The sequence below is a fragment of the Mus pahari genome, chromosome 20 (assembly GCF_900095145.1).
Source record: "Mus pahari chromosome 20, PAHARI_EIJ_v1.1, whole genome shotgun sequence".
In the NCBI taxonomy this organism is placed as follows: Eukaryota; Metazoa; Chordata; class Mammalia; order Rodentia; family Muridae; genus Mus; species Mus pahari.
The window spans coordinates 6,595,126-6,622,828 of NC_034609.1; the positions used below are offsets into that span (position 1 = coordinate 6,595,126).

Here is a 27,703-nt window from a genome sequence, read left to right on the forward strand (position 1 = left end):
GCTAATCACTTTTATTACCATGGACTCATACACACTCCTTATTTTTGCTTTATAATCCAATATCATTACCATTTATTTTGGGTTCAAATCACTGTTTGTTCAGCAACCGAGAGTGTGTTTAGCTCCTCTACACAGCCCTAGGTTCACACGGTCTCCAAGGAATCTTGTTGCTTCCATTGGAAGCACCATTTAGATCCAACATATGCTTTATAGAAACACCAACATATGCTTTATAGAAACACTTTCCATAAGCATAGGTCCTGAAGCTACTGTCTATGCAGTCACTCTCAAGAACACACCTCTGTCTGTCTAATTTTATGCCACATTTGTTTTATTATTATTATTATTATTATTATATTTTTCGTGCATAGGAAGTTTAACAGTATAAAATGTATTAATCAATACTATCTTCATATTATTTTCATTAATAATGAGATTAATTTGCTCAACTCTCTCATGTTTATCCATATCCACTACCTCTAGAAGAAAATGACGTTTCTATTTTTTTCAATGAACTGAGTGATTTTCTTTTTTTAAATTTATTTATTAGCTATTTTCTTCATTTACATTTTAAATGCTATCCGGAAAGTCCCCTATACCCTCCCCCTGCCCTGCTCCCTAACCCACCCACTCCCGCTTCCTGGCCCTGGCATTTCCCTGTATTGGGGCATATAATCTTTGCAAGATCAAAGGGCCTCTCCTCCCAGTGATGGCCAAATAGGCCATCTTCTGCTACATATGCAGCTAGAGACATGAGCTCAGGGGGTACTGGTTAGTTCATATTGCTGTTCCTCCTATAGGGTTACAGACCCCTTCAGCTCCTTGGGTACTTTCTCCAGCTCCTCCATTGGGGGCCCTGTGTTCCATCCAGTAGATGACTGTGAGCATCCACCTCTGTATTTGCCAGGCACTGGCATAGCCTCACAAGAGACAATTATATCAGGGTCATGTCAGCATACTGGCATATGCAATAGAGTCTGCATTTGGTGGCTGATTATTCTATGGATCCCGGGGTGGGGCAGTCTCTGGATGGTCCTTCCTTCCGTCTCAGCTCCAAACTTTGTCTCTGTACTCCTTCCATGGGTATTTTGTTCCCCATTCTAAGGAGGGACGAACTATCCACACTTTGGTCTTCCACTTAACGGTGAGTGCATATCATATGAGTTCTTTTGTGATTGGATTCCCTCACTCAGAATGATATCCTCCAGATACATCCATTTGCCTAAGAACTTCATAAATTCATTGTTTTTAATAGCTGAGTAGTATTCCATTGTGTAAATGTACCACATTTTCTGTATCCATTCCTCTGTTGAGGGACACCTCACACCAGTCAGAATGGCTAAGATCAAAAATTCAGGTGACAGCAGATGCTGGTGAGGATGTGGAGAAATCACATTGCTGGTGTGATTGCAAGCTTGTCCAACCACTCTGGAAATCAGTCTGGTGGTTCCTCAGAAAATTGGACATAGTACTACCAGAGGACCCAACAATACCTCTTCTGGGCATATACCCAGAAGATCTTCTAACTTGTAATAAGCTGCTTGTGGACGTTGTACATCGTGGTGCGGAGCCTAGTGCGCACCACGATGTACAACGTCCACAAGCAGANTGNAGCTGTCCTCAGACACTCCAGAAGAGGGAGTCAGATCTTGTTACGGATGGTTGTGAGCCACCATGTGGTTGCTGGGATTTGAACTCCGGACCTTCGGAAGAGCAGTCGGGTGCTCTTACCCACTGAGCCATCTCACCAGCCCCCTTCACCATTTCTATTCTTGCCTTAATTTGTGTGCATTGCTCGTGTGTACTTATGGTTCTGATGGTCTTCTGATTAACCAGCACACTTGTTCTTTTTCAGAGCTGAAACTTTGTTTCCTTTTATCGTGCATTAATACAGTATTACTACTTTACATTTGCAGTACGGATTTTTTTTTCTTTGAATATTTACTTCAAAGCAGAACCTCTAAGATATGTCTCTAACTTGCTTTATACATTTCTTTCAGCATGAATATAAACAGTTCTAGAAGTCAAGCTTTCTCTCCTGTTTAGATTTAAATAATTAAATATATATTCTCAGTGTCTGCATTGATGTGGACTAATGTATGTGTATGCACATTTGCATATGCATGTATATCTATGTGTGAATGTCTACTGAACCAGTAAACACAGATTGCCCCTTTATTTTCCGTACACGTAAACACAATTATGGACATCTGCTCTCTGCGTAGCACCACATGCCTTCAATTTCATAATAAATTGAGGCTGCAAAGATTAAATCAGTGAATATTAAACTCTTGGATTTTGATGTGAACTTAACGATTATGTAATTAAACCTCCTGAATTACGTTAAGAGGCTTACCTACATATCTCTGCCAATTCCAGTCTAGGCTGTAATCTGCAGCTGTGGTTCCAGGAAACACTGTTCTATCTCTAGTGCCTCACATTCCAGACAGTGGTCCAAATATGCTTGCGTTAAGTCTCCCCACTGGCCCAGATGCATTTTTTGCAATAAACAGAACAATTTTATTTTCTTTTTTCCACATTAAGCCAAAATTATATCTGAAAACAACCATCACGACTTGCTTGAATTGGCACATTTGGGTGCATTTTTTTTCAAAGGAACAGCCTCAAGACTATCAATAGTGGCTTTTCTCAAAGGCTTTGCTCATTTGTCTTGGCTTTTCCCAGAATTAAGCAGTGTGGCACAGTGTCCTGTGGCAACTGCAGGAGCGCTATAGGGAATCAGCTCTCTATTCTTAGTTACTGCTGATATTAATGATACCTAAACTCATCCCGGCTGCCTGGGCAGCCACATTTTAGGAGCAATAATATGGATAGGCATAGGCCTTACTAGGGTGACTTATTCTTCATGTGTTTTCAAGATTTAAGCAGCATTTAAGCACCATTCTATGGTACATGTTGTGAAATATTAGTGGCTTTAAAAGATTAAGATGGTTTATCTTGCTGCTGCAGCAGCAGAGATGGATGTCCACCCATGTCTGCAGTGTGAAACACTGTTGAGAGTGCATCCTAATACATACTTGGTTTGTTTTGTTGTTTCATCCATCATATCTACTGTTTCATCCATCATATCTACCCACTCTGGCTTATCTCATTCACATTTCACATACATTCCTTCTGTACTCATAGAAGTCACTGATAAAAATGGGAGACAATAGAACTGAATGCAGGTCCTCAGACACAAGGCCAAAAGGACTGTGCATACTGAATCCCTTTGCCGATTCTCGCTCTTCAGCATGTGTATTCCTTACGCTCTGTATTCACGTGCTAAGTTGTTGCACAGCCTAGGTTTCTTTCTCAGGTGCGAATTGTTTGCACTAATATACCAAATTGTAAGAGTGTCTACACAGTGTCTACAGTTCCTGTAGGAGACTGTTCATTCATGCAGCTGTGCAAAGCTGTGTTGACATCCAGCTAGCATGGTTCATGATGTCAATCCCAGGTGTCAAGAGACTGATAAGAATCACATTCACAGCTCACATGTCTGCTCACATGTATGTACAGTATACTTGCAAGCCACCTTTCTCTGCTCCTTTCTTGTGATGAGTCTGTGGGGGCAGATGTGGTATTGATCCCTGTTTCATAGATGAGATTAAAGCATTTTTCTAAAATCAGAGTATTTGAATCCAGTCTGGACAGAGTGATTCCTATACAGGTGATTAAGTCAGAAAAGATCTGGGGTTCTTAGAATAGCTCTTGAAAACGGGAATGAATGCATAAGTTTTGATTGTAGCTGCGTCTGTGGATTGCGCCGCCTGTGTCTTTTCCCATGATGTTTTAAGATGTGTCTTAGTCACAGATTGGAATTACCTGTTTGCTAAGGCTTCCCTTATTTTAAAGTCCTCAGGATTCTTTTTCCACATGTGTCTGGTTGCAGGGCTTTGACTTGCTCTTCTTTCTCACTCTTTCATGCTCATATATATGAACCCTGAAGAACTTAGCCTGTGCTTGTCTCTGCCAGCCTTTGAGAGATGCTGTGGTTCCACCTCCCATAGACCAAACCTTCACATCCTTTGGTGTGCCTTCCCTAAGCTAGCTTCATGGAATCAGTGCAGTTGACTCTTCCCTAAGAAAGAGATGGTGCTCTGAGCTTACTGGGCTGTGTTCCTCTAGTGAAATTCCTGATGATGTCATTGGATTTGATTCATCAGTGAAGTTCAGTGGGGTAGTGGAACCTGTGCCAGGAGTTGAGGATCTGAATTCATGAGTTCTATCATGCCCTCTCCTGTGGATGCCTTTGGCAGGGTCACTTCAGCCTGGCCACCATTACACAGCCAGAAAGAGTTCACAAGTCCACCTGCCTAAGGGAGATTATATTTACTATTGAGTCATGTTCAGGCTGGAGTCTTTGGGGTTTGGTACACACACACACCCATGCCCAAGAAAGCAAGACATGAACAAGTAAGTCAAAACTCCTGACTACTGTGACAGGCCAGCAAGAGCGCCACTGAGGAAGAAAAACAGAAAACTTGGTTATAGCTTTTGAATAAAGCCCCAGGAGTTTAGTTTTCACTTTTTTTGGTTTGCCAATTATGTAGCTGTACTTTCTGTGGGGCTTGCAAGTAGAAAGGCATCATGCAGGATAATAATACTAAAACCAGGGTTGGAATGGAAACTAGACCAAACTAGCAGAGAGAATCTCTGCAGAAGTGGCCGCCATTCGGCCTCCTGCCTGTCATTTCCACAGTGCAACATGGACAGGCCAAAGTTATCACTGCCTAAAAGTTTTACTCAAGTAAAACTTAGAAATTTTATATAATACACTTCATTTAAAGGGGTCAAGGGTTAAACCATGTGAGAGCCAGGAAAGTTCATTTTCAGTCTCGGTAAGACTGGATCATTAGCAACTCTTTTGAAACCTCCAAGTCCCTGACTGATTACACATGCTGTTTTAAATGCCACCCCCTACTAGACTTGGCTCTGTGAGAAATATGCCAAGTGTTGTAACTTACTATTGAATCCATAGCATACACTATAATTATTGACAAATAGTGAACACTTAATATTATAGACTAGGGATGCGATCGTTGTCTTGGCATCTACCACCCACCAGAAATGCTTACTCAGCTTATGTCTTCAATGGGTGCACACATTGACACATGTGGAAAAGCACTGATCTCCTGAGAGTGTGTGTTGCACAATAGCTAATTATTTTAGTGACTTTGCCATATATAACAAATATGCTTTGCTTTTTAAACTACAAAAATCAAGAACAAAGCTTGGTTTCTTAAAGGAGATTCAATGGTATTATTGAGTTATTTGGATTTCTACATATTGAATGGGCAAAATCTCATTGTGACATAAACACCATTGGATTGGACTTTAAAAATTTACTGTTGAAGAGCTGAAATTACTTATATCCTATAATTTTAATCAATTGATATATGTATTAAGAATATAATAGGCTCATATCTATAATGGTAGACTTTCAAAAACATTTGAATATGAGGTCATTTTATAATGACCATCCTATTAGAAATTTATTATTTTATTATAAAATCATACAATTTATTATGATATTGCATAGCCATGTAGGATGCAGAAGATACCTAACAGGTATACAATATGCTGTTTACTTGTTAGTATAATGTTTGAAAATCATTGATATTCTGAGTCTCACTTTATTTTACAGTCAAATGATTATCTAAGAACAAAATTGAAAGGAAAATTTCAGTTCTGACAATGTATGATGGAAAAAGAGATGCCACCTGTTTCTAAAGTCACCAGACATATGTTATTTGGGTAACTATTGTATGCCAGGCACGACTTTAGACACAGAAGATAAAAGACTGACTAAAACAGACAGAACCCTCATCCTCCTTGAGTCTGTGTTTTAGTAAAAAGGAGATATTAAAAAATATCACGGGAGACAGGAAACCTTATATGATACTGATGGGTTGGTAGGGACAGAGGTATTGGAGAATATAGAGCAAGACAAACAAGTTTGAAGGGATGCTGAGGTCCAAGGCTGGGATTGTGACATAATCAGTTGACAAAGACTTTATTTAGAAGCTAATGTTTGAACAAAGACAAGGGAGATAAAGGGGATCAGCATGGATACCTCAGGGAAGGATTACTGAGGGCAAAAAGCAGCTGGTGAGGACACGTGCTTGCCACGTGCAGAGAACATTAAGGCCACTGCAACAAAAAGTGAAATGAGAGGAAAGAGGAAGAAGTAACACTCAAGAGGTAAATGCAAGAAGGATCATCTCTCTGAGAAACTTGGGGAGCAGCTGAGAGGCTTAGAGGTGATTAACCCAACACAGCCTAGACAAGAACACAGTTTTCTGTTGCAATTAGGATATAAATGGAAAGAGTCAAACCTAGTGTAGATGGTAAGAAACCCAACAATTATATAGTGGGACATGATGATGCAGCTCTTAGCATGGAGGGGACAGAACAGTACTTAGATCCTGTGCCTACTTTGAATGTTATTCCATGAAGTTTTCTGTCAGCTTGAACAGACATCAAAATAATTTAAAAATGTTTGACTAGAGCAACCAAAAGGACAAATGGTCCATGTAGGAGTAGAGAAAATACTAGATGGAATAAATCTTTTTGGAAAGGAACATAGGAAGTCATCTAGAAGGCTTTAAGTTTGACATGCAGATATTAGCTATGACATTAAATACAAGAAGCTGAGGTTCTGACAAGCAGATGGAAATTTATTCAAGAATATGAATGATGTGTTGAATGTTCAGAGAGTAAGAAATCCATCTATAGATTATGCCTTAAGACACATCAGTGTTACTAGATAAGAAGTAGGGAAAAGAGCAACATTTTATTTGTGAGTTAGGATTGTGGCATCCTACAACCCAGGGTTAAATACTTTGAGCAAAATTAGATTGAGGAATGCCTTGGAATTTTGCATTGGTGAAGTCCTTTATGACAATGAATAGGGTGGTTTTTGCTTAATGGGTAGGTATTAAAGCCAGAATGGAGAGGACTAAGAAGGAGACAAAACAAAGGAACTGAAGACAAGTGCATATTCATTTAGGAAGGGTGTCCAGTAAACAGAAGCATGGTAAGAACTATGGCAGGAAGTGAAGTCAACCTATTGTTACATTTTAAAGTTAAGGAGATGAACATGAGCATCGTGTTCATTTGCTAGTGGGAATAAATCAGTAAAAATGCAGGCTTGGGAAAAAGGAGAGTCTTACCAGAATGATGCTCCTAGGTGGGTATTAATGATAAGATCTAGTGCATACAGAAGAGAGTTTGAAGATCTACACTTGAAAGCTCAGTCCATCATCACAAGTTGGAGGTAAATAAGTACACAAGGGATGAATGTTGGCAGGTGTAGAGATACAGTAACATGGAGAATTGATATTACTTTATTCCCATCTCATAGAGGGTTATGAACATGGACTCTGATGTCCACAATACACAGAGGAAGGGTGCTGTAAAACCAGTGTGGATGAGCTATAGATTTAACCTACCTTGTCACTAACAACCTCTGATGCATTGGTAGACAAGTTTCAGGCCAGATGGGCATTCTCATACACAAAGATAACCTGAGATAGGTTGAGGAAAGGGGAGATGATATGTACCATCCAGAAACTTCAAGACATGTGACTACTGAATGGAGCATCCTATAAATGTATGTTCACATTGCTCTTGGTTAATTGAATATATGTTTAACATTAGTCAATTTAATCTATGTATAATATTCTATTTTTATAAATATAAAGAAAACCTAATATTGTATACTATATTCCATTGGCCTAGAACATTGATAAAAGAAAATGTAGCAAAAAAATCTATTGCATATATATTATTAGATGTAGGGTGAAAATATGGTTATTTCCTTCTTCTAGCTTACAGGAATCTAACTGAGTCAAGACAGCATCCAACCTTACATGCTGCTAATGAAATGACAGCAACTATGGAATACAGACAGACCCGTCTTCTCTATCTAATCCATGACCTCTGGGGCTTGTTTCAAATACTCAGCCTACATGTAGACTACACTCACAAGACTTGAGTTTATTGATAGCCACAAGGCAAAATAAGACTGAGAAATGTGAGTCTGCAACTCTTCTTGGTCCACTGCAACCTGGATTCAAAGCTTCAGGGCTGTAACAGATGCAGAGCTTGCATGATGAACAGATGCAGTTGCTGGAAACTGTCTTAGCAGATTTTTTTTGTTGTTGTTATTTTTTTCACTTTTATTTTTTATTAGATATACTCTTTATTTACATTTTAAATGTTATCCCCTTTCCTATTTTCCTCTCTGAAAATCTCCCTCCCTCCTTGCCCTGCACCCCAAACCACTCATTCCTGCTTCTTTTACTGAAGACTGTGAAGTGAAAAGTTTACCTAGTGTTTCAGCTTATGCATCTCCTTTGCTGTTTGTCTAAGAGGAAGAACGGAAAGTTTTATAACACTCTCCTCAGCCTGTCAAGGTTTAAACAAACAGAGTTCCTAGACACGAGCGAAAGTGGCCTCTGTTCTTCTCCTGCTCATTTGTCTTAGACTGAGCAGTATGCTCATTTCTAATTCATCTAAAAGTTGACAAAAACAGTCACTTACCCCAGAGGACAGTAGAGTGACTATATTTTAAGATGTTATTTTGTCCTTTGCTTGAATACTGCCATGTGGGGAAAACAGGAGAAGGACATTCATTCATAGACTCCCTCACAGCTGTGGCTTCCATTTGCTCTGATAGTCATTATTTCTAGACTTTTCCTTACCTAGTGTCTCCTGTCATCTATAATATGGCCTATCTTGTTTTCTCCTCACGTCTACCTTCCTCTATTTTTTCCTCCTACTTTGATGACATCATGCAAGGTCCCCATTGGCTAATATCCACTATCGCTGCTATCTTAGTTACTTTTCTTCTTCCTTTGGAGAAAAAAATATCTGGTAAAACAAGGTAAAGGAAGAGAAATGTATTTCGGATCACAGTTTTATCAATTGCAGCCCTCGATGATGACCCAGGCATCCTGAAGCTGAGTGACCCATGTAATGGCAGCTATGAAGCAAAGAGAAGCCTACTCATTTTAGTAGGGTTTTTGTCTTTTTCCTCTTAATCTGTCTGACACCTGTCTGTTCTGATGGAGCTCATGCTAGAGGCTGTCCTTCTGTCAGGAATGTTTGGAGAGGCTCCAGGTATTTGATTTAACAATCTTAGGCCCATCTATTCATCTACATTGAATTTCAACATGGATATATAGACAGCTCAGTGGTATGGTGAATTCCAGGCCAATCAGACAGTTGGGTTTCAATCCCTGAAACTCACATCCAGGAAAGAACACAACACAGATGTTTTCTGAACTCCAGGTGTCCTGGCATGCAGATGCCCTCACCTTGCAGCACAGTAATGATATTTCTAGAAAATAGATCAGTATAATGAGCAGCATTTATTGTGTCAAATTCCTACTTCTCAGCTTATCTGAGTCATCTCGGGTTAGGAGCAGAGTGGTACAAATATTACACTCATCAAAACACAAGACATAATCATTGTGATCTAATGAAATCATATCTCTCAAGATGGCGGTGTGAAAGCAAAGGAGTAGCTCTATAGCTTGGATCTGAATCTCTGTTATTTGTTAAAGGCTTGTTTCTTAGTGCACCACTCCTGGAAGGTGATGGAGCCTCCAGGAGATCAGACCCCGTGAGAAGTGTTTAAGTTATTAGGGATTTGGCCTCTAGGGTGTTTGGAGAACCACACTCTCCATTTCCCTCTTTAGCCTTCTAGCTATGAAATGAGCAACGTACTTCACCCATGCTCTCTGTCATTGTCACAAGGATGCCCACCATAGAGTAATGGATTTAGTCAGCCTGGGACTAGATATTTCAAAGCTTTTAGGCAACATAGAACTTTGCTCTTTTCTAGGTCATTGTATTTTGACTAATATAGTCAGTAATGTAAGGAAGCCAAATCAGTATTTGTTAGGGTAAGATAAATGCAAATTGAGTTTTCAATTCCTGGACCACAGTTAGGAAATGAATCATAAAGGCGAGAACAGGAAGAGAACACTCGCAGCCTGCAGAAATAACTTTGAAGCAGCCAGACCCCAGCACACGCTCCTTTTCCTCTGTTGCCTATCGCTGTCAGGACTTAACCTGCTTTCTCTATTTTACCCCTAGGATATGTCTAGATTAGAGTCCTCAAGAGGGCCAGTGTCTAGGCCTATGACTCACGTTGGCCACATGGATTGACTCACACAGAAACTCTCTGTAACTTGTGCTGAGGCATGCTCCCCAGTAATTTACCCTCCCACGATCATATTGATGACTAGAATACCATTCACGTGTGCATACCAAAAAGTTGAATTTTCAACACATGCTCACACAGAGGGGCTCAGAAAGAGCTGTATCTTTGCTGGGATAGCATGTGGGTTCTTGAAAGGGACTTTCTAAGAGTGTAGATCCCCATCCCCATCTCCTGTCCTCAACACCCAAGCATGAAGGTGTTTTCATTTTGGTACTGAGATTTGTATACAACATAAAACACATGTTGGCTAAGGATTGCTCTGTGTTTACCTCAAACCATTAGGCATTTTGTCAGCTTCCTTTGGGGCTACTTCTGCTTTCATAAGAAATTCATGAGAAAATGAACAGAGCTGAGACATCTCTCAGCTTTTTGTAGGACATTTAGTGGCTATTCGATCTCTTAGCTTTTGTTCCCCCCCACCACCATATCTGAAAAGTTGTGCTAATAAAAATTAAGAATGTCTACATGCTTTTGTGGAGTTAATTATTTTAAATGAGAAGAGAAAAATCAAATACCTGAGAAGAAAATGGCTCAGAAATTGGCAGGACAGCATTACACCACACTACAGTTGGTTGCTACATGGCCCCTTTATTTTTCTCCCGAGTAACATAAGAGCCATTGAGCTCAGAGGACACGGACATCCTGTACAGGAAATAGATGGTGTGTGGAGGGGAGGGAGGGCACCCAGCAGTCATCCTTTAGCTAGTTTCACTTGAATACATTAGAGAGGGCTGTAAAAGGCTGGGAAGCAGAGATCTGCCTGGATGGCTTCCAGGTCCCATCACAGAGCTCAGGAAAGGCTCAGCTAAGCCACATGCATTTTATGTTTTCCTGAGGAAAATTCTGCTTGTTGGTCTCAGGGTTAAGGAGCCTCAGCAAGTTTTTATGGAGATACTAAAACATTCTCTTCATGTTTTCATCTGCTGCCGAAGGAAGCCCATGAGAGAACTACAATTCAGGGACTGCCAAGGTGATGAACTGTGAGGTACTGATGTGGTGGCAAACCATGATGCAAGTCCAGCTGTTCTGCTTCCTAGGCGCATCTTACCAATGTGTTTTCCCATGCTCACACATGACTATACATGTGTGGCCATACCTGTGTGTAAAGTGGAAAAAAACTAAACTCAGGAAAGTACATGTGAGTGCATGCATGGATTTTTACTTTGACCACAATGTAAAAAAGAGATGGTTTTATGTGAAGCACAAAACAGCCACCATGCAAATGGGGGACTATGGAAGGACATGACAGCAATGTGAGAAGAGTGAAGCTCTTCCCCCCACCCCCCAAACAACCATCAGCTTTAACAAGAAAATGGAAGCATATTTTGCTCCTTGTAAGAATGACATGAAATGTTCATTGTAGTAGGAAGTCCATTTATGACCTGAACTCTGCCTCTCTCTGGCCCTCCGTAGTCTAATGTGCTTACGTCAGAACTTGGGATTTACAGAGTGGGCTGGATGTTAATATGAGAAAGAAGCTGGGAGTCATTGCAGTTGGCTGGGGCAGTTCCTTTAACTACTGGCAGAGCTGATAGTTTCTCTTTATAAAAGATACCTATCTGTTACCTTCCTTGATGCCTTGTGTATCTCCATGAAAGCATACTGTCTTCTTCAAGTCACCTTACCATGCTCAAACACTTCCAACTCTTCAATTATAACTGTCTTCTATATTCTCATTTTCCTTAAATTACAATCATAAGTATATGATCACTATTTTTTAATAGAATGTATGGTATTAAATGGAGATGCTGGAATGCAGCTCGTGAGAGAACCGCCTCCTGCTTCTCTTGGGTTTAGATGGCTGGTGTATTTCTATTTCTATTTTAGTAGAATTAGAAATGGTCTCTATCTTTCTCTCTTTTGTTTCCACCTCTGTTCCTCTCTGTTCTACTTTCCTCTCTCCCACACTCTCTCATTCTGAAGTTTATAAGTGACCTGTGATGCTTCCACTTTCAAAAACCTTTAAGAAAAACAAACAGCTGTATTTCACTTGAATTGACAATCTCATTCAAGGACAAAAACCTGTACACTTATGTTAGCTTTTTGTTTTCAAAGAAGAAAGAGCTTATCACACCCCTGAGCAAGCTATTACCCCTTTGACATGGGAGAGTGTGATTCAAGGTGCTTAAGCAATAGATACAAGTTCTTTGAGAACTATGCAAATACACAAGGAAAATGTTTTATTCATTCTTGAATTAAATGAGTGGCAAAGTAGTTCTACTTCAGCCTGATAAAGCAGCTCCACCTACTGCACAAAAGCTGTATTTTCTGCCTAATAATTACACAGTGGGACCTCAAACATACAGAACCTATCACAGGCCAGAACTTGTTTGTAGTTAATTTTCAACATTGAACTATGAGTAAACTTATCAGAACGTTTCTTTCCTAGTGTTTTAATATGTAAGGGTGTGTGATGTGAACACACACACACACACACACACACAACTGCTTTTTCATATTGAGGATAACAGGTACAGAATGAGAGAGGATGGGATATACAAAATTTAAGTATGGAAGATATATAGTAACATAGGGCATTGTTTGTTGGCACCTGAAATGTTATTTATTCAAATATAAGTCATTTTCCCACTTTTATATAATCAATGGTATAAGAATTAATCGTTTCAGTTGAAGCACTGTTCATATTTCACCCTGAAGCATAAGCAGACTCTTGGTTGAATGAAACCAGCTGTAATAAGCCTTCCTTGAATTTCTCCTTTTCTAGAATTTTATTTTCCCCCAATACTAACGCTTAAGTCTACAATATCTTTTGGAAAGATGAAACATAATGCATTATCTTATATCAACCATTTGAATTAGGCCACTAAGTTTATAATATCACGACAGCAAATAAATAATAGTAAATGCAGCACAGCCCTCACGTGATTTGTTTTTATCGTTCTTTACTGTTCTTTCAAGGTCTTAGCTGATAACTGACCTTGTTGTTCTGAGAATATGCTGGTAACACAAACCTACTTGATAAATACATTTTTTTTTATCTTCCATCATTTATGTTATGTTGTATTTGTCAATCAACCCAACTTTAATTCATTTAGATTTTAATAGAATATCATAAAACCCCAAATCTGTATTTAATATTTCTCAACTCTTCATTCTCTAATTAAAATACGGCATAATTTGTTCATATAGCATATGTCAGATTCATAATTACATAGTTGATACATGTTAGAAATCTAGACATGTAAGTACCCTAACTGGTTTTGATTTTTTTCCTATTATTGAAAATAGATTTTTTTCCATAGATATATCCTGATGACAGTTTTCCCTCCCTCTAGTCCTCCCAGGGCCTTCCCACCTGCCTGGCCATCCGCACCCACCCCCCTTTCTGTCTCTCACTAGGAAAGAGCAGACTTCTAAGGAATAATAACAAACCATAACAAATCAAATATACTAAAACAACAACAGCCATCACATTGAAGTTGGGCAAGACAAACCAACAGGAGGAAAAGAGATCCGAGAGAAGGCGGAAGAATGAGAGACCGACCCACTCAGACACTCAGGAGTCCGATAAAAATAACACTAAGATGAAAGCTAGAATAAATACGCACAGGACATGATGCAGACATTTTGACTTTGAGACTAGACCACTAACCAAGGAGTGTACCTGGAGGGATCCATGACTCCAGATATATGTAGCAAAGGATGGCCTTGTCTGACATCAATAGGAGGGGAGGCCCTTGTTCCTGTGGAGGTTTGATGCCCCAGTGTAGGTGGATGTTGGAGTTGTGGGGCAGGAGGAGGGGAGCACCCTTATAGAGGCAAAGGGAGGTGGAGAGTGTGCATTTGGGATGTGGGAGCTGGTGGAAGTATAACCAGGAAGTGGGATATCATTTGAGATGTAAACAAATGGAATGAGAGAGAGAGAGAGAGAGAGAGAGAGAGAGAGAGAGAGAGAGAGAGAGAGAGATATTGGTGCTGGAGAGATAGTTCACAGAGTAATATGTGTGATTTGCAAAGACCTGAGTTTGGATCCAATCCTGTCACTCCTTCTTCATTAAGTAAAATGTATAAAACAAAATCCAACCAATCAGTATCCAAGAAAAAGGACAAGCATGGTGAAGTGCACTCCTAGTTTTAACAATGGAAAGCAGAGAGAAAGGACAAAGCCCAGAGCGCATTGGCCAGAGGCTTTAGCCAGAGGGTGAGTTTCAGAGTATCTCAAAATAAAAGATAGAGCAATGGAGGAAAATGCATGTGTGCCTCTACACAGGGACAGAGGAACACATACCTGTACACCTATGTGTGCGCACACACACACACACACACACACACACACACATACACACACCTATTCCTATTTGGAACACACACAAAATTCCTATTTGGAACTCTAATACTGTCAAAAGTTTGACTTTTTCATATATGCCTGCATTTTACAATAACATATACAATTTTGTCATAAGTTGACCCATTCCTTGACAGTTTTGGTGTCTGCTAAAAGCTAGCCCTGTACTAGTTTCTGGAGATTTGGTGATTAAAAAACGAAATTCCTCTCCCTTGTTGAGCTTCCTCTTTAAAAGTAGTCCCACACGGCAATATCAGAGTGATGAGGGACACGGGCACCCACACCTTGGGAAAGACAAACATGGAGGGTGGGAGGAAGGCAGCTTCTTCCAGGACAGAGGTTCCAACCTAAGTTTCCAGAGAAGATAAACCATCAGTAAGAGAAGTAGAGAAAAGAACATTTCTAGAGGAGACTACCTTCAAAGTCCCTAGAGTGAGAAAGTAGAGCATGCTGGGAGATAATTTAATACACTTAGAACTCAACATTGCAGACATTTTTTTAAAAGTTTTATTTATTTATTTTATGTATATGAGTACACTGCCGCTGTCGTGGGATGGCATCGAATTCTATTATAGATGATTATGAGCCACCATGTGGTTGCTGGGAATTGAACTCAGGACCTCTGGAAGAGCAGTCGGTGTTCTTAACCAGTGTGCCATCTCTCCAGCCACAATTTTCTTTCTTTTTCTCCTTCCTTCCTTCCTTCCTTCCTTCCTTCCTTCCTTCCTTCCTTCCTTCCTTCCTTCCTTCTTCCTTTCTCTCTTCCTTTTTTTTTTTTTTTTTTAATTTATTTATTCCATATCCAGTGTTCTGCCTGCATGTATGTCTGCAGGCCAGAAGAGGGCACCATATCTATAGATGGTTGTGAGTCACAAAATGGTTGCTGGGAATTGAACTCAGGACCTCTGGAAGACCAGCTACTGCTCTTAACCCGTGAGCCATCTTTGTGCCCTGCAAATGATTTATTTAAGGTGGTACTAGAACAAACTTCATGAATTTTGACTTATTCTATAAGCAATGTTTTGCTTGCTTAGCATTTGTTGCTTTATATGTTTTGAATAAGGAGAAGAAAGCAATGAAATGGGATTCGGACCGATTGAAAAGTTCCCATCCACACTATAGAGGAAGGACAGGATCTGAGAATGATAGAGACAAGAAAGGAGTGAGTTAGGGAGAGAGCGGAATCAAACCTAAGGATAACCGTGCGTGGTGGGCAGAACAAGGGGAAGACTGATATCAGAAGACTGATATCCCGTGGGAGAAGAGCCGAACTGATGGTCACGTTTCTATGAAACCTTTGGGAGAAATCCAGCAACAATATCTGTCTCCAGCATAGGAAGAAACTGGTGCATCATTAACAGACAGACAGGGAGTGCTGACCTTAGAGAAGAGTGAAGTAGAAAGGCAGCCTGCGGCCTTATATGACACACATCTAGGTACAAAGCTGCAACAGGAAACCGGCTGTAGACTTGAATTCAGGGAAATCACTGGACTTAGACATTTTCAACCCTATTCTTCATGAATCATTGATAGGAGTAAGTTCGAGGAAACATTGATAGGTACAAGTTCATGGAAAACATTGGTTCTATACTGCACGCCTCCTTCTCATCTTTCTCATCTTTCTCCATATGCCTTGCCACAGAGGACTGGTATGAACAGCTGCACCCACTCATCCTCGCCTTGAAGGAGTGCATAGGAGAAGTGGTGAACCGAGCCAAGCAATCCCTGACATTTGTACTTCTTCAGGAACTGGCCTACAGTCTGCCCCAGTGTTTGATGCTGACTCTGAGAAGAGATATTGTCTTCAGTCAGGCGGTGGGTGCCCCTTGATGGTGTACAGAACACTATTGAATTGCTAATGCTCTGTCCTTGGTGGGGGTAGAACTCTTTGCTTGGCTTTATTTTTAAAGATCCTTTTCGAAATTCTGGTACCCAGTTTTGTTTATATAAATAAATAGGCTGACTAGATCATGAACAATTTCGGAACTGTTGTTATTTCTTCATGGAAAATATGCATACTTTTCTTGAGCAGTGGATGGAGTCTGTGAGAAGGATACAATGGTCCCTTGTATCATTCCCTGGGACTGCCTAAAGATGAAAAGGAAGGGACTGTCATCTTGCAGTGCAGGTGATGGCCCAAGAACTCACTGACGGGGGCGTTTTTATATAACTCCTTATTTCTTCAGCTTCCTCATAAATCTCAGGGCAGGGTTTCACATTGGTCTCTCCTCTCATTTATAAAAGAAGTTTGCAAGGCTGCAGGATTTGTTCATAAGGGCTTGCATAATCACTCGCTTTGGCTACATCCAACCCTAATCATGACTCTAAGACCAGGTTTACCACCAGTGCAGTGCTTTCTGCATTTCTTTCCCCTTTCTCCACTCCACAACTCACTTTCAGAGGTCAAGTACATGAAGCATGAAGAGAAGGAGACAGCAATTCTTCACTTTGTAAGCAGTCTATGCAAAGGGGAGGTTTTAACCAAATTGCCCCATTGCCAGTATATGATGTCATTAGTGGTCCAGTGGCAGAGAGAGCTAACCAGGCATCGAACTCCCCCTTAAGCCTGTTTATTAATGATGTGCTTTTAGTGACTCTAGTCACATGTCCAAAAACAAAATAATAGCATAATTTGAAAAATCTTAAGAACTTTAATGGTGCCATGATTATAGATGGTGGACATACAATTCAAAACTTTCTACCTTGATTCTGAAATCCATTTATCTAGCTCTATCTTCCTTCCAACTCTGTCTTCCAAAGTCTTTCAACAATGCTGCCCTAGATCAAAGACCATCAATTTTTTTTAATAAATATGTGCCAACTTTAGCAGCTTTGTTATATATGCTTGAGGAATTTTAATTAAATCTGTGATGTCTCAAAAGTCTGAAGATATTTAAAAACTGAAGCGATAAGTTTGCTGACCCTAGTAAATGTCTTGAATGGTTTCTTTTCTTAGCTTGCTGGATTGGTTTGTGGTTTTATCATCAAATTACATACAAGTTTGCATGACCCTGGCTTCCTGCAACAGCTTCACACAGTGGGCTTGATAGTACAATATGAAGGACTACTAAGTACTTACAGTAAGTATTGCATGAGTTTATATTACAATCCTATTGCTGCTTATAGTGATAATACTTCCCTCTTTTTCAAATAGCATCAAAAGTAAAACGTGAACCTTTCCTGTATCAAGCATTAAAAAAATAAGTCAACTTCTAAGTTTTATACTCATTTACCCTTGGTATTTCTTTTGGATTCATATTACATTTTGAAAATTGAATTGTGGATTATTTCAGAGTGGACTCTTAAGCAGCTATCTGGATATTTTATTCAATAAAGAGACTCACTGACAACATTGGTTTCATTGGATTTGAAGCACATAGTAGCCTCGTATCTAGAACTGTGCTGTTAATATGGGAGCCCTATGTGTTTACGGAGGACTTCAAATGCATCTACCCCAAATCAATGTGTTCTAGTCATGAACATCAGATTTCAAAGACCAGCACAGTGTTTTGTGTTAGCTAGTAATAAATATTTATTGGTTTACATTTGAACCTGCAGTTTGTATATGTTGGAATTGTCTATACTATATTGTTAAAAATCAATGCTGCTCTGTTTCACTTTATTCTTTTAAAAATGAAGAGCAGAAAATCTGCAGAGATTTATGTAGCTCACATTCTATTTCCTTTGGATTGTGTTAGTGTAGAATATTCATTATATCTCCAGGCTATATTTTTCAGAGTTTGAAGACAAAATTAGCATTAGGTAATTGATCAATTGATGAAATGATCATTGCAGCTTTCTTTCTTCTAAAGAAAAAATAATAAATTAACAATCCTGTCAATGAAAAGATGTCTAAATGATACTTTGCTTTATAAAAGGCTTAGAAATGTCTCTCTAGGCTCTCAACAAAGCTGGACATTCTTCTTCCCTCAAAGGGAACATTGACTTCTGGAGTTCATTGAAACTGTTCTTACTTCACTGATGAAACCCCTGAGCTGCATGGGAAAGTATGCTAAATGGACTCACTGCCTTCATAAACTCATCCACGGAACTGCTAGGGACAATCCCAGCAGGGAGGTACAGAAGCGACCAACATTTTATTTTAATAGTCTATTTGTAACAAGGTCCCTTTGTCCCTGTGCAGGTGATGAAATTGGAATGCTGGAGGACATGGCGGTCGGTATTTCAGATTTGAGGAAAGTTGCATTTAAAATAACTGAAGCCACTTCCAATGATGTCCTCCCTGTTCTCACGGGAAGGCGGTGAGTGGTGCCCATGTCCAGAGCCCAGACTTTCGCACTGACACAGTTTTTTGGACAAGTTTCCTTGAATAATTCAGGTTATGTTTGGGGATTTTTGTCTTGTCTTGTTTTGTTTTGTTTTTCTTTTTTTCAGGGGTTGGGAAATAAACGCAGATGGTATGCTCTAAGGGGGTCTTGACAAGCTCCTAGAGGTCTCCTAAGTGTTCAGAATGGTCTTGAGGTTAAACACAAGGATGCATGTGAGATGTAGAAAATCTGAAGCAGCAGCAGCAGCAGCAGCAGCAGCAGCAGCAGCAGCAGCAGCAGCAGCTTCTGAGGACTTCTCTTCATTACTGTCTAGTCCAAAGCTCTGGGTGTTTTTACTTTTGCAGTAATTGCCCAGCTAATAGCTTCATCATTCTTGAGATGACTTGAAATTAAATTCAGTTAAATGCAGCAACATGTTAGGAAGGATATATTCTTATGTCGGGTGCATATTCCACCATTTTTCTTAATCATTTTTGGCAATTCACTTTCAGACTGCGACATTTCCGAGAAGGGTTTGAAATAAATAGCTTCTAAGGTCAAAATATAATGGGCAAAGTACTAGAAATGATAAAAAATGATGGTATGTAAAAGAGGCTTCTAGTAGGAGAAATGTACCATATAAAATGTTGTTTCAATCAAAAGTCATCCAGATTTTAATTCATCTGATGTTAACATATTTAAGTACTATATGAAGTTACTTGAATTTTGAAATAGTCTTAGGTTACAGTGTAAACATGCGTTAGAGAAAAATGGAGAGAAGACAAAGTAAACATAAATTATTATTTAGAGTCATGCGCTAAAGGTGCATACCAAACAGCCAGTTCCTCAAGTATAGTTGAAAGATAACTCTGTAACATAAGAAAACACAGCCCCCATGAGAGTAAATGTCTCATCAAGATATTAATGCATCCTGTGCTATTCATAGGAGGAAAAAATAAGTAAAAATGGTTCACAAATGCACCTGGAAAATAGCACAGCTATGTACATTATTCTGAAGTTTATTATCAAATGTGTACCAGGCCATTTGTGCAGGCAAAGAGAAGGGTGTTCTTACTGTGGACATCCTTCAAGCTATGTTTATGATCAGAACTTGTCAAAGGACTGTAAGACTCCAGTAACACAAAAGACTACTTCTAGGTAAATTCTCTCTGCTTTAAGCAGAGTCACCCCAAACAGCTGTCTCATCTGGAAGGAAGTTTAGCTAGGAAAGCGCTTGCCCACCAGACCTAGTCTCCTTGGTGTGATCCTTAGCCCAGAAAACTGAGCCTGGGGCCCATCACCGGGACTGTGTGTGTGTGTGTGTGTGTCCAAGTGTGTGTGTGTGTGTGTATGTATGTATGTATGTATGTGTGTATACGTATGTGAGTATATTTGTGTGTGAGTGTGTGTGAGTTTGTGTGTATGTGTGTGTATGTGTGTGTGTGTGACTCTCTCTCTCTCTCTCTCTCTCACACACACACACTCACACACACCCTCAGGACTTCTGATAATAACAAATATTGCTACAACAAAGAAATCCTGAGGAGTGGAGACATTACATGTAGAAAGGAAATATAGAGCACCCTGATTGGTTATCCAACACCAGTGGTCAACCCTGAAATCGCGTACATGCAAACAACACTGAACAGTCTCTGCAGGTTATATTTATGTATTTTCCATGTGTGTGTGTATGTTTATATGTATATGTATAAAAAAATGAAGAAAAAGTAGCTATTAACTTTTGAAGGAGTAATGTAATGGAAATATTTGGCTTGGAGGGAGGGAAAGGAAGAAGGGGAGGAGGAAATAATGTAATTACATTTTCATTAAAAATAAAGGAAATAGCTAATCGGTTTTTAAAAATTAAATACAAACTTATACTATGGTTCTTAAATATATTCCCAGGAGAAAACAAAGTATCTGCTCACTCCATAAGCTTTTACCTAAATATTCATCATGGGACTATTTGCAATTAAAAAAACTGTGTATTATCTGCCTAGTCACAAATGAATGGGAGAGATGCAGCATGTGCACTGCTAAGCTAAAATGTGACTTAGTCATACACATTACCAACAATGGTGCAACATGGCTGAGGTATAAGCATGAACCCACTCATCCATATCTTGACAGTATTGAAAGACTGGAAATAAACATCAGCCGATTAGAAGTTAACCAAGAGCAAATAAACATAGAAATTTACAATGTACATCTTTGTAGGGTGCTGCCAATGTCCCTGGCTGCAGGCTCAAAACAAAACAAAACACCACAACACAAAAATGCCAACAAATGTGAGTCTATGATCTATAGTGTTTGACACAATGTTTTACTTAAAAATTGGAAAGGATTGTCAAAAGTAGACTCACCCAATGTATGGAGTATGACACTGCCCACTCCATATCCTTCTGAAAGCTCATGGTTTTCTCTAGTTCCTAGGCTAAACCCCTCTACATGTCTACAGTCAAGTCTTTCCTTCATCAGATAACAATTATAACAGATGCAAAACCCTACTTGTACTGAGCACATTTTATGGATTCTAAATTTCCATCATTGTATAGTTAGGATCATATTTAATGAAAATTTCTAATGAAAATGTTTCAGTTTTATGCAAAATTTTCAAAAGAATCACAAATACCTAAGATTACATATACAGTAATTAAACCACCTTATTTCCATCTGGCCATCAGAAACAGCGAGTTTCATCCATCTGACTAGGCCAAAAGAAACACTTATGCCAGTCACTTTCCTTATCCTTGTGACAATGTACCTCAAAAGAAGGGAAGCCAGACTTATTTAGTCTCATCATCTGAGCTAACGTGGTCTCTTGGGAAGGGAAAGTGTGGCTGTAGCTGTGGCTGTGGCATCTTCATGATGCAGGGCCTCTGACTCTGACTGTCACAGCTCTGTGCACCAGGGGCAGGGATACTATAATCATGAAGCATCCCAACCCATAGTCAGTGGCCCCCCCATCCTCAGCTACCCCATCTCCAAAAGCACAACCACTATCTGTGGACCCACTGGTCAAACACCGTAGATTGTGTGGGACAGTTCACATTTAGATCATAACTATTTTATTCATTGCTTTGTTTATTAAGCCTCGATATACTGAAAAACCCCACCATTATATTAATTCCCCATATTTAGAGGACTGCTTTCATTCTCATAGTAAATGAAAACAGACTTGAGACTACCTATGTGCTTGGCCAGGGGTCTTCAAAAATGAGCTAATTGCCCTCCCTTTCCTACAGAACACAGAGCAGCGCTGAGAATGTAGGTACACATGTACTTGCCAATGCACACGCTATGCATTTTGACAATGAAACGGGTGTATATCCCTTCAGTGATTGAACAGTCGAATGAAAGCACATACCCAACAGAAGCCCAAGTCAGTGCTGTATTCCAGCCCATCCATTGATGGTTTCCCTTCCAACGAACTGCAGCCAACCTAAGCCATTTCTTTCTTCCATCCTTCCTGTCTGCAGTGAACACTATGTGGTGGAGGTCAAGCTTCCAGCTACAGTATTTGAGTTGCTCCCACTGCAGATTAAAGAAGGCCAGTTGCTTCACGTGCATCCCGTTCTGTTTAATGTGGGAATCAATGAGCAGCAGACACTGGCTGAGAGGTAGGCTTCATGAGAAAGATGGAGCTCAGTGTTTCTTTTTTCTCTTTTCTGTTGCAGACTGAGAAATACCATATTTCTGTGTTTAGAATTTAGACATGTGATATGTAGCATTTTCCTTTCAATTAATACACTTCCAAGTTGCTTCTTATAACAATGTAAGCTGTATATGGTGGAATCATACCCATAATTAGATTTAAATGTGTCAAAACCTTGAGAAATATATTTATACCAATAGCAAAATATATACACAGCCTATGAGTGTGACCTACAGCGCAACCTCTAACTCTCCTGTTTACCGACTTTTAAAGAGCTTCTAGGAATTTTCAAGGACCAGTGAGCCTCAAACCAAACTAGTTTTTATCATCTGGGTCATTCTAACTACGTTAGAGGTCACTTCATTTTGAAAGCATTCATTTTCCTTTAGCTCTCTTGTAAATTAAAATCATAACTTTTAATTACCTGGAAACTATTTAAGAGTGATAGGATTTGAAAAAAAAAGTCAAAATTGCAGAATACAGAGACATGGATGGGGGCAGGAAAGTCAGTTTGCTTAGCACATTGACACCAACACGGTATTGACTCTGGCAGAACACTTCCCCTCTGCACTTTGATCCCTATTATTCTGATTTAGAATTTTGGTCTTCTCCAGACAACTCTTGCATGTGAGATACTGCATAAATTCCATAACTTTCTATTTAATGTTTATCCTCAACCATGTCTTTTATGTGACCATTTTTACAAGATAAATGCTTACTGTATTGAAAAACTTAGACTAGCATGAAGATAGAAGACTAGACAACTTAAAAAAACTAAGCATCATTCCTCATGGTTAAGAGGCTTGGAAATATCTGAGCCAGTTCCAGGGCACTGATCTTTGGTGAAGGCACTTTTCCTATGTGCTCACCGGAAGGGTAGAAGAGATCTTTGGTAGCACTTTTATGAGGACATTAATGCCATGGGAACAGAACTTTATTTAACCTCGATCATTTCCTCAGAGGCCACATCAGTAAATACAGATACACTGGAGGTAAGGTTTCCACGTGAGTTTTGTGATAATGCAAACCTTTAGTCCAGTAATTCTCCAGCTGCTTATACTATCTGGCAAAGTCAGAGAACCCTAGAGAAATTCTCTTGTTTTTTTTTGTTTGTTTGTTTTTGTTGTTGTTGTTTGTTTGTTTTTTGTTTTTTGCTTTTTGTTTTTTGTTTTGTTTCCTGGATACTGTATTTGATATAGATGCAGAGCATGGCTTCTATCAGGCACCACTTGCTTTGCCAAGCTGTAGAAATTAAGGAGAAATGATTACCTTCCTGCAGAAGAAGTGTGTCAGCAAATATCACATGAAATTGGGTCATGAAATAACTAAAAATGTCGAAAAGACAAAACTGATGAAAGAATTTGATTCCAGCATAGGGACTTTCTTGTAGGGCAGTGTTTCTCAACCTGTAGGTTGTAATCCCTCTGAAGGTTGCATATCACACACACTGCATGTCAGATATTACATTATGATTCATAAGAGTAGCAAAATTACAGTTATGGATTAGCACTGAAACTTCAATTGACACCAAGAAAAATATACATATAGGTTTGGATGGAGGTACACACTGAAAGCTACTTGTGTGGCATCCTTTGGTAGAAAGACAGACTTTACATGTGAAATTGGGACGTACTGAAAGAGAAGAGAGTCGTAGTAGTATACAGAAAAAAAAAAAAAAAAAAAACGGACACAAAGAAGGCAGGTGAGGAGAGCTCTGGCACACAGCTGCAGGCCCACGCAGAGTGGTTTCAAAGGTGAAGTGCTCCCCTGGGAGGACTGTAACATGCACTCAGTAGTTGGCACAGGACAGCATGACATCTCGCCCAACTTCCAGACATGTTCTTCTAAATCTATGTGAAAGCATGAATAGGGAATCTCATATGGAGAGAGATGGAGGGGTTTCCTCTTTGTGATGAGGTGTGGCCTTACAAGCGAGGTGTAAAATGTAAAAAATAAAAAAATATCATTTATGTAAAAGGACACGATAAGCTGTACTAAATTTTGATGCTGTTTTATATCCCATGCTGCCTCTCCTCCTCCTCTTTTCCCCCTCCTCTTCCTTATTTTCTATTTTTAGGTTTGGAGATGTTTCTTTGCAAGAAAGTATTAATCAAGAAAATTTTGAACTTGTACAAGAATATTATTCAATATTTATGGAAAAGATGCCTCCTGATTGTAAGTATATGGGTTGTAGGAATCACTAACAGTCATTTGTTGATTAACAATCATTTGTTGATTAAAACTCTTAAGCAAAAGAGGCCTGTGAGTAAAGTAGCATGGGGTGGGGAGTGAACGTGACTTTGAGTTTGTGTGAAGAAAAGAACTGATTGCCAAGGTGGCATGACTGAAGCCTGCTTCATTACCTTGATTGCCATCCTCAGTGTGCCCAGTGTCCATGCTGGGACACTAAATGTAGAAAAGGCCAAGATTTAGAAATATGGAAGGTATAATTAGAAATCTCAACTGAGTCCAATAAAAATTTTATACAGTTAACACTTAAATATCTGGATCATTTGCCTTTAATATTTTATCTGTATGAAATATAGCACATGAATATAAAGAGAAAGTCAGATAGAATACAAGTGCTCCAGTGTGACAGTAAGTGATATAAATTACAACTTCTCCAATGCAATCTTAAGGTTTATAACTTAAGGGACAAATTTATTGGGTGTACTTACTGCACCATTTTATGTGAAAATTTTAACCATCTAAGCAGATAGTCGTGTTTTAAATGTTGGATGTGTGCCCTCAATTATTCACTAGGATAGCTCTTTCTTCAACTTGAGCTCTTGGGTATTTGAATTTATGGACTGACCAGGATTTCATCTATCTCCAGTATAATTCTCGTCAGATATGTATGAGAACAAGAAGCTAAAATTAACTAGTAGAAATATTACATTTCACCAAGAGCCACAAAGTAGAGTTGTCACCAACTTATGAGCAATTTGATCACTCTTTGTGTCTGGTGCTTGGACTCACAGACAGCAGAATACTTGCCTTTTCATAAGGCAATGAGTATTATTTAATAATAGTGAAATGACCTGGTATTTATGTTATGATTTTTATATTACAGTATTTCATATAAGATATATTTTCCCCAAATTAACATCCTCCAATGGAGATTCTTTAGCACCTAGCATACTTTGTATTGTATATTTGTTACTTCCATTAAGGTTACTGGTATGTGTAAACAAAACTACTTTTCTTTAGTGATTAATGAAGTTACTAAGACTTAGATATTGGTTATTTGTTGCTCCAAAATTTGGTTTTTCTTATCATTCCAAAGTAATGTCAGAATTTTCATTTCTTTACAACATGACTTCTATCTACACTGATATATGAAAATTAGCTGTATTCCCTATCCCATCAGCAGACCTTCAAATCAATCAGCAATGCAGGTCCTCAGTGCCTCTTCAGGCTCCTGCACCTCCCTGAACACATGCTGCCAAGTGATGTCTAATTCATATTAATGTTTGAGAGCTACTAACATGTCTTCTTTATTCAGGGAGTAAATGTAAAGTAGGTTATGGAACTTTGTGAGGGGTTTTATTATACCAAAACCAACCATTTCACCTAAAGAGAAATTAAGTAAAAGTACTTACTGAAGAATTCCCTAACATGAAATATAAAACACTTATATACTCAAGTAATTTAAACTATTTGAAGGCATAAATGTTAAAAGATTGAAGAGGGAAGGGAAACTGGTTGAGATTTAAAATGAGATAAAATAAAATAAGTCTTACGATTTTTATCTAATAAAAGGATTTAACAACATTAAATTTTCTATATTACAAAATAAAGTTGTCTTCTCAATCTCCATAAGAGAAGGGTTTCTGGACACCCTATAAATACATTAAAGTACATAATTTCTGCTAGTAAGAACCTATTACAGCTTAAGCAGTAAGGAAATGTTCGTTATGCTGTATTTTTATAGGGAATATCACTTAGACATCGAGTGTACCACAGGTTCCATACTGATGCAGTTTTGCTTCTGAACACTTATGATCTATGGTTGATTATTTACTGATGGTAAGCCACGGAGTGTAAAAAACTGACTATGAAATCACATATCTTTGAAACTTGAAATTTTATTATATAAAAATAAATTTAACATTTATTGTTTATTAAAAGTATGATAGCCATTAGCATCATTTCTTCTTTGAAATTAAGATACTGTTACATCCTTCAGCCTTGCCTTTCCTCTTTTATTCCTTCTCAGGCATCTCCTTACTCTCAAATTCATGGTCTATATTTCTTTAGTTGTTAAATACACAGAGATATATATTAGTATATAATACTATTATCATAGAGCTAGATAGGTAGATAGATGATAGAATATAAAGTACCTGACCAGTCTCTATAATGTCACTTATACATATATGATTTTGAAGACTATGTGGTTTTAAGATACCCAGTCTGGGTCCTCTTTCCCGGGAATGACTCAACATTTATCAGTTGCCTGTCATTTCTTATCAAGGATTGAACCCCAAGAGATTTTTACTCTCTACATTAGCATGTCTCTTGGTGTATATCTTGTTCAGGTCTTGTCTAGGTGGCCATATAGTTTTGCTGACACTTCTAGGAGAGTCAATCTCAGGTAAAACTCCCTTTCTTTTCTGGCTCTTACAATCTTTCTTGCCCTTCTTCCCCCATGCTCCTTTGTTCAAGAAGCTGGGTTGTACATGTATAACTTGTGGCTAATTACCACACTACTTGTTCTCAGTATTTTGATCTTTGATGTTGGGGTGAGACCTGTATCTGTGGAAGTTATGGATCTTAGAAGAGAACCCACAATGGTCTCTTTACCAAACCAACATGATTTCTATCTACACTCCAAATACTAAAGTACTAATTCTTATAACTACAGATTGAACCAATTTGAATCGAGCCAATTACATTTCATTAGTTAGATTTTTTTTTTTTAAGATTTATTTATTTATTATATGTAAGTACACTGTAGCTATCCTCAGACACTCCAGAAGAGGGCGCCAGATCTTGTTACGGATGGTTGTGAGCCACCATGTGGTTGCTGGGATTTGAACTCAGGACCTTTGGAGGAACAGTCGGGTGCTCTTACCTGCTGAGCCATCTCACCAGCCCAGATTAGTTAGATTTTAGTGTACCTGATTTCCCTCACGTTGTTATGTTTTGCAGCAAAACTATCAGATTTTGAGCAGAATCAAGTGGTGTTGTCATTGTGGTTGCACTCTGCAACAAATGTACAACAGAAATCTGTA

At 38.9% G+C, this 27,703-nt stretch overlaps 1 protein-coding gene across 6 annotated transcripts in view; it reads left to right on the forward strand.

The window, feature by feature from the left end:
* The window catches only part of Inpp4b (inositol polyphosphate-4-phosphatase type II B), a 751,408-nt gene that overhangs the window by 652,350 nt on the left and 71,355 nt on the right, over positions 1 to 27,703 (forward strand). For all 6 annotated transcript variants that reach the window (XM_021220100.1, XM_021220101.2, XM_029532468.1 and 3 more), the window contains 5 exons: positions 16,186 to 16,358; positions 17,500 to 17,623; positions 18,688 to 18,805; positions 22,291 to 22,431; positions 24,544 to 24,641. In XM_021220100.1, coding sequence (XP_021075759.1) covers positions 16,186 to 16,358; positions 17,500 to 17,623; positions 18,688 to 18,805; positions 22,291 to 22,431; positions 24,544 to 24,641 — 654 coding nt within the window. The remainder of the gene's footprint in view (positions 1 to 16,185; positions 16,359 to 17,499; positions 17,624 to 18,687; positions 18,806 to 22,290; positions 22,432 to 24,543; positions 24,642 to 27,703) is intronic.